The sequence below is a fragment of the Scomber japonicus genome, chromosome 17 (assembly GCF_027409825.1).
Source record: "Scomber japonicus isolate fScoJap1 chromosome 17, fScoJap1.pri, whole genome shotgun sequence".
NCBI classification, from domain to species: Eukaryota; Metazoa; Chordata; class Actinopteri; order Scombriformes; family Scombridae; genus Scomber; species Scomber japonicus.
The window spans coordinates 13,557,248-13,564,772 of NC_070594.1; the positions used below are offsets into that span (position 1 = coordinate 13,557,248).

The window sequence follows — 7,525 nt, forward strand, 5'->3', positions numbered from 1 at the left end:
AAAAACAAAAAAATCCAGTTATTCTAGGGACATTTTGAGCTGCTGGTCAGAAGAGCTTCATATCAGAATGAGTGTGAGAATCTGGTTTTGAGAAAAGGTTAAGGTTACACCAAAAAAAGTCTGACTAAAGGCCTTTAGACCTTGTACATATTTCCTGTATTGTGTATATCTACACAAAATTTAACATAAATATTATTAATTAAGGTTCCATTCCATTTAGGTTTAAGAGAGCCAGGTTATTGCTCATGTGTAAGGGGAGGTCACATTAAATACTTACTGTAGCCTACAGAAGCTGTCTTCTTCTGTTCCTGTATTTTCTGGTTGTATTTTAATGAGACTGAGAAATAATTATATATGGTCATGATAGCATTGCTAAAGCAACGGATCTAATGGTGACCTAAGACTTTTGCACAGTACTGCATATATATATATATATATATATATATATATATATATATATATATATATATATTTGGTTTGGTGAAGTTTTTTGGGAACCTCCACTGGCATCAGCAGCACTTATCGCTTCAGTGAACTCTCGCGATATAATGGAGAGCATAGTGGCGACGAGAAGTGGCGTGGGACGGAGTGGAGAGAGTTGTTATCGGAGCAGAGGGAGAGCAGGAGCCGAGCAGGGGGCGTGTGTGTGTATGTGTGTGTAAACTGTGTATGTGTGAGACTGTGTTTGTGAGGTCCCCCAAAAAACCGGAGCACAACACGGGCGTGAATGAGAGAGGCAAGCTGGCGGACTTCAACATGGCATCCGGAGATACGCTGTACATTGAGACAGACGGCTCGGAGATGCCGGCCGAGATCGTGGAGCTCCACGAGATAGAGGTGGAGACGATACCGGTGGAGACGATCGAGACCACGGTGGTCGGCGGGGACGACGACGATGAGGATGAGGATGAGGACGACGACGACGACGATGGGCAGCCCATGATCGCTCTGCAGCCGCTGGTCACGGACGACCCCGGCTCCATCCACCACCACCATCACCATCACCACCATCAGGAGGTGATCCTGGTGCAGACCCGTGAGGAGGTGGTCGGCGGGGATGACTCGGACCTGCACACGGGCGGCGGCGCTGGGTTCGAGGATCAGATCCTCATCCCGGTACCGGCACCGGGAGTGGAGGACGAATACATCGAGCAGACTCTGGTGACTGTGGCCGGGAAAAGCTCCGTAGGTCGGGTGAAGAGGGGAGGCGGTGCCGGCGGGAAGAAAGCGGGGAAAAAGAGCTATTTAAGTGGCGCAGAGGCCGGTGGAAGAAAATGGGAGCAGAAGCAGGTGCAGATAAAGACACTGGAGGGGGAGTTTTCTGTCACAATGTGGGCTTCGGGTGAGTAACGTTACCGTGTCTGCACGCTCCAGGTGTTAGCCTGTTACATGTTAGCTGTTACTTGAGGCCCTCGCTGCTTGGGCGTTGTCCTGCTGCACCAGACTAGTTCCTGGAGAGCTCCGCTTGCACCGCCGTGAGAAGCGACGAAATAACGCATGTTTTCGGCTCAGAAGCCCGACTTAGCACGTCGAAATGTTTTTGTTTTGAAGGGAGGCCATGTTTTAGGTGTCGCTGGGCGCCGCCATATTTCCCCGAGACTAGTAAGTATGGCGGCGGCCCCGAAACAGAAAAAAATGGCGATACAGACGTGGAGATGGCGGCGGTGCTTTTTTTAAAAAATAAATATAAGTGGGAGAGAGACACAGCAGCTGGGTTTTGTGTTTATGAGCAGGCCGCAGAGACTGTGGCTCATTTAATGCTCCAAATGCAGCTGATTTAAAGTGTGTTACAGTCTAAATATGTGTGAAATATTTGGAGTTGTTTACTGTTCAGCCCGTAAATCATGTAGCTGCTAGCTGCTTCCACCAGGCAGCTCACTGTCTGCATCAGGCCTCTATGCAGGGTGATGCTACTGTGTGCAATGCAAATGTGACAAGACAAGGTGATAAACCCATCATCACATTGTATAAGTTCACTTTATATTTGCACGGGTTGTTCATTTCATGCCACATTTCATTGCAACAACACTAGTGTAGTACCTGAACAGTGTGTTTTAAAGAGTGCACACAGCAGCTATCTGAGGCAATTTTTAGTGCACTCTGCTGGTTGGTTCAGTAGTTATTATTCAGACTTTATTTCACATGCACATACTGTATTTGTCCATTGTCTTTTTGATATGTTTCACATTCACAAATTAATAATGAATTAATCCAAACACTGCAAACTACTCAATATGCTATTTTTATTTAAAAAATAAATATTTTTGAGTTTAGAGGAAACAAATTGGAGCACAATTGTAATAACAAGAATTATTATACATTGTAAATTATTATTTCCTTTTCTGTATATTTAACTATGCACATTAGGCATGTTTCTTTTTGTTTGTTTGTGTGTAAATATATCAGACAATATTTTTCACGATCACAGATTTATTGGTATCAGCATATGTTATCCAATATGCACTGGTTTTTTAAGTTTTATTTATATAAAGTTATATTATATATAATTATATTTTTAAGTTATATAGGCAGTGTTTTAGGTATGTATGATCCCTTATTTATTGATTCAATTGTATTATATACATACTTTTTTGTTGTATGTGTTTTATTATTTATAGGAATTTATAATTATTGAATTCTCGGTGCACTGTGTTTTTAGTTAAACTGTAAAATATCACAGCCTCCATCAAATATCTTTATCACAAGTGTTTGATAACCACGTTGCAAGAAGTGTGCATTTTCTATACATATTCTGTATATATAAGATTATTAGTCGATGTATTCAAAGTGAAATATTGGAATTTTTTTACTGCCCCAAAAATCTAGTATCATTCAGGCCCTAAAGTTGACAGGCAGTCATTTTCTTCTAACATAATCATTCAGCAATACTATGACTCAATATAACCCGAGGCAGCTGCAGGTGTTTTCAGGGGACCCCCTCAGGCTTTTTAAGGGAAATATCAATATGTTATCCGTTCAGTCTCTGTAATGTGTTTTTAGATGACAATAAAGACATTGACCATGAGTCGGTGGTGGAAGAGCAGATCGTCGGGGAGAACTCCCCTCCAGACTACTCTGAGTACATGACAGGGAAGAAGCTGCCCCCAGGTGGCATCCCAGGGATCGACCTCTCAGACCCCAAACAGCTGGCCGAATTTGCCAGGTGAGAAAATTCACCTGTGTCATTCTGCTTATGTTTCTCGTACATATTCGACTGGAGCATTTATAAGAATTTTGCTTCTCTTTTCTTTTCTATTATTACTTACAATTGGCATCTCATTGTATGTTTGTACTAATAATGAATTGTGCCATATGTATAATCTGTATGAGGGTTGTATTTATTGTTATGACTTTAAGCTTTAGTTATCACAGCAGACCAAAAGGAAGTATTGCTATGGTTTAATTCATAAATATCTGATCATTGAAAAAGACGTGACTGTGGTGCTGTTGACCCAAAGAGTCAGGTAGTGACTTTTGTGATTTTTGGGTTGTCTGTTGGTCAGAGCTAAAGTGGCACTCAAAGGAGTTAATAGGAAGAAAAAGGTCCTGAATGCAATCATTAAAACATTGTTGTCAGTTTAGCAGCTGGCAACAGTCATTTCTCAATTTATTGTTTAGTCTGTAAAAGTGAAAAATGCAGTTTTAAGAAACCCTAGTTGACACATTCAGGTATTGTTTTGTCCAAACAGGAGTCCAAGACCCAAAGATATTCAGTTTCTCACCACTGAAGACCAAGACCAACCAGCATATTTTGCAACAATTAACCGCAAGTAATAGATTATTAAAATTGTTGCAAATTCATGGTGTTATAACGTTCTGTAGCCTTGTATGTGCAGGTCAGCTAAATAGTGAAGACCAGTGAATGTTCGTAGGGAGTGAGTATGATCTAATTATTTACTATGATTACCTCACAGAAGTGTTTCACTCTTCTGTGCACATGGGCTGTCTGGAGGTGAAATGTCAGGTGGTTGTTACCCTAACAGACAGCCTCTTACTGATACTGGCTATTGATTAACCCAAAAGATCAACATTAAAACTAGACTAGTAGATGAAATGGGCACTTGTGTTTTAAGGGATGGCCTTGAATCATGTATCTGTTTTCATTGTGTTAAAAAAAGACAAACCCTGTCCTCTTTTTTTTGTTTTTTCTAAACAGGATGAAACCCAGGAAAGTCAAAGAGGACGACGCTCCCCGGACGATAGCTTGCCCTCATAAAGTGAGTCTGCTGATTGCAACCACTTTGCTATAATGGGGGTTTATTGCTTCTGATGTTACAGTGATTACATTCTGTGAAATTGAACATTTTTCTAAAGATACAAGAGGAAAGCACTTGATTTAATTTTTTTTTCTTGATGTATTTGCTGCTGTATCAAGCCGCTGTATCAAGCCACCTCTAAACTCAACATGTTCAGCTAATTCAAACAATGTTGTTCTCGCTATGAGCATTATTCAAATGACCACTTCAGGAGAGAAAGAAGCGGCTCCACTTCTTTTTCTGGATTTAAACTCGCTTTCTAAGATACTAAATGCTGCGGACACCTGATATTTATATTTATGCATAAAAACAAAAACCCTTTTTGTGTACCACTTTACAGTTTACAACTCCTCTGTTGCTGTTTGTCAACTCTGTGCTGCACTCTCTCTGGTCCCCAGGGCTGCACAAAGATGTTCAGGGATAACTCAGCCATGAGGAAGCATCTCCACACCCACGGACCCCGCGTGCACGTCTGTGCCGAGTGCGGAAAGGCCTTTGTGGAGAGCTCCAAACTTAAACGTCACCAACTTGTTCACACAGGGGAGAAACCCTTCCAGGTTGGCATCTCGACTAATGTCACACTCCTCCAAGCACAAAAACACTTGTGACTGTTTTTACATTTTAAACACATAAGCTCGTCTTTGTTTGAAGGCAAATTGAAAGTAAAGAGAACAGAATAATAAGTATGTTTTTATGGTTTAAAATTAAAAACCCAAGTTCCAAATGTCTGTAAACTTTGGATAAATCAAAGGTCACCCATCGCATTAGCTGGTTATATTTTGAGTCTCTTCCTGATCTCAAATTAAGTCTATTTTTCGAGTGAGTGAGAGATTGTGTATAATTACTGAGGAGGCTGTGGATCAGGGGATAGAGAGGCTGATGTGTGAAGAGGCAAAAAGCACTTTGTCTGCTGAGGTAAAAAGGTGCTATATAAGTGCAGTCTGTGTACCAGCGACACATATCAATCAAGATCTCAACAGGTATTTTTTGATGATTCATGACCTTAAGTTATTTTTGTTGAGCCTGTGAAGGTTTCTGATCCCACACAGCACATATGTCGTTAAAACCAGTGACAGATTCACCATTGGGAAATTCCTAGTCAGTATACTTCATACTTCTAGCCTGCGACTGTCGCCTCCAGCTGGCTTTTAAAAGTTTCCATTGAACTGTTTCCAAATAATGTTTTTACCAGCATTTATCAAGCTTCTATACTATGAGGAAATACTACACAGTGACTGTAACCTGTGACTCCTCAAACATTGTAGTTAGTTAATGATGAGCTCTGTGGCCTGGAAGTAACGCATGGATACAACTGTTGCAACTAAAACAGTTAGCCTTACATGCCAACGTTTCAGAGCAGAAACATACACAGTTTCATCCATTCCTCACACCATATGACTTGAGTTTTTAATTTTGGAAAGGCAAAAAATACACCACCTTCCAAACTCCTAAATTACAGAATATCCTTCACACTAACAGCCCCATGCACACATTTGGGAGAAATCCAAAGCATGACAGGCCTGCTGTGCCTATTTGCAGCTGCCAAGCTATGATTGGACAGGCACTGTTTTGGGGGAGGGGTTTAACAAACTGTTAGGTAAGCTCAGATGTTATGACACTGTCTGATCAACTTTACACTTTTTAACTCTTGTCTCTCCCTGCAGTGTACCTTTGAAGGGTGCGGGAAAAGGTTTTCTCTCGACTTCAACCTGCGCACACACGTGCGAATCCACACTGGAGACCGGCCCTACGTCTGCCCTTTCGACGGCTGCAATAAGAAATTCGCCCAGTCAACCAACCTAAAGTCTCACATTCTCACACACGCCAAAGCCAAAAATAACCAATGAAAACCCATCCACGACACAGCCGGGGGGAAAAAAAGAGCGAGGCATACATGAAACCTCTTTGGAAGACGAAATGGAAAGCTTGAGACTTTTTGATTTCTATTAAAAAAATCTGACAGAGAAAAAGACTTTAAAAGCACTGAAATTCAGCTAGTTTTTCCTGCGTCCCCTTTCTTCTGCTGTCATATTGGATGAGGAACACAGTGACTGTTCCCCAAAGCCCCAGCCAACATGGTCCCTTTGTTTCTCCAGTGGCACTCGGCTGCCAGAAGATGGAACCCATGGACAAACATCAGAGACTTATTTTTACCAGAGCGAGCAGAGAAGCAGCAACCTATTGGTATTTTTATTTTGTCGCATAGCTTTTATTTTCCTCAAGTGTGCATATTGTACACTTGACTCAGGCTATGTTTAGTAAAATTGTGACCTTTTTTTTTCTCCTGCATTATAAGTACTTATGATACAAAAGGCTTCGGCATTGTATGACCTGTTTCACATGTATGAGAAGTTTGAAAACAGCTGTATGTTTGCATTTCCATACCCTCTTTGGTTGTATTTTTCTCTAACCACAAAATAACCTTGTATACTTGTATTGTATGGCTGTATTGAAATTACGTAGACATAGATAGAGGTGTGATTTAAAGTGTTAGCCAATTAAACTTTTAGTCATGAGTTGCTTTATATTTTCTATGGACTGTCTTTACACAGAGAAAACGAATAATATGAACTTACTCAGAGCCTGTCTCAGTTAAAGTATCTTGAAGCATACATTGAATTGACTGCAAGACCATCACTTTCTTTGTTAGAATGTAAATGTACAGACGTCAACCATTAACTTCCTTTTGTTGATATTTACACCCATGTATCTCAACTGCCCACAATAAAATGGGTCATTCCAACCCTGTCGAAATACTCAAAAGCTTTTGCTAAGTGTTGCTGTTCATTCGAGGCATAAATTCCCCCCTGCTGTTCAGGAGACGATAACTGTTGACCAAAACTGTTCTGATGCTTAAAGACGCCTTCCAGATATGTTTATAGACGTGTATAAAACACCATATGTTTGATATGATTCTTCCACATGAATATTCATGTATTCACTCATTGTTTATTTCAAAAGTTTAACTGCTGGGCACAAGATGTCTCCTGCTTTTATGAAAAAAGTCTGTTCTTGATTGTATGTGCACTGGAGACTTCGAGTTTCCACATCACACGCAAGTTGAATGCTGGACTCCAAACTAGTAGTGATGACACATTTCGTGCTCATAGGCAGACCACTTAAAGTCAGATTTAAGGAAAGGTTTCCTTCAGCAGATGAATGTGAGATGAGCCTTTTATTGTCAAACTGAACAGCATTCTGCACAGCGAAGCTCAAACATACAACAGAAGTAACAAGAAGAAAGACACATTTTTGGTTCCAGGGGGGCT

General features: G+C 40.8%; 1 protein-coding gene across 3 annotated transcripts; it reads left to right on the top strand.

Moving 5' to 3' along the window:
* Positions 1-609: 609 nt before the first annotated feature.
* yy1b (YY1 transcription factor b) lies at positions 610-7,024 on the top strand. 3 transcript variants are annotated; one of them, XM_053337059.1, is made up of 6 exons: positions 610-1,342; positions 3,001-3,163; positions 3,690-3,770; positions 4,157-4,217; positions 4,655-4,813; positions 5,921-7,024. In XM_053337059.1, exons 1-6 carry the CDS (start codon positions 670-672, stop codon positions 6,101-6,103), a joined length of 1,320 nt encoding a protein of 439 aa, XP_053193034.1. In that variant the 5' UTR covers positions 610-669; the 3' UTR covers positions 6,104-7,024. The 3 variants fall into 3 exon arrangements, with proteins under 3 accessions (XP_053193034.1, XP_053193035.1, XP_053193036.1); XM_053337060.1 differs by having other exon boundaries at positions 3,013-3,163; XM_053337061.1 differs by lacking the exon at positions 3,690-3,770.
* Positions 7,025-7,525: the final 501 nt, after the last annotated feature.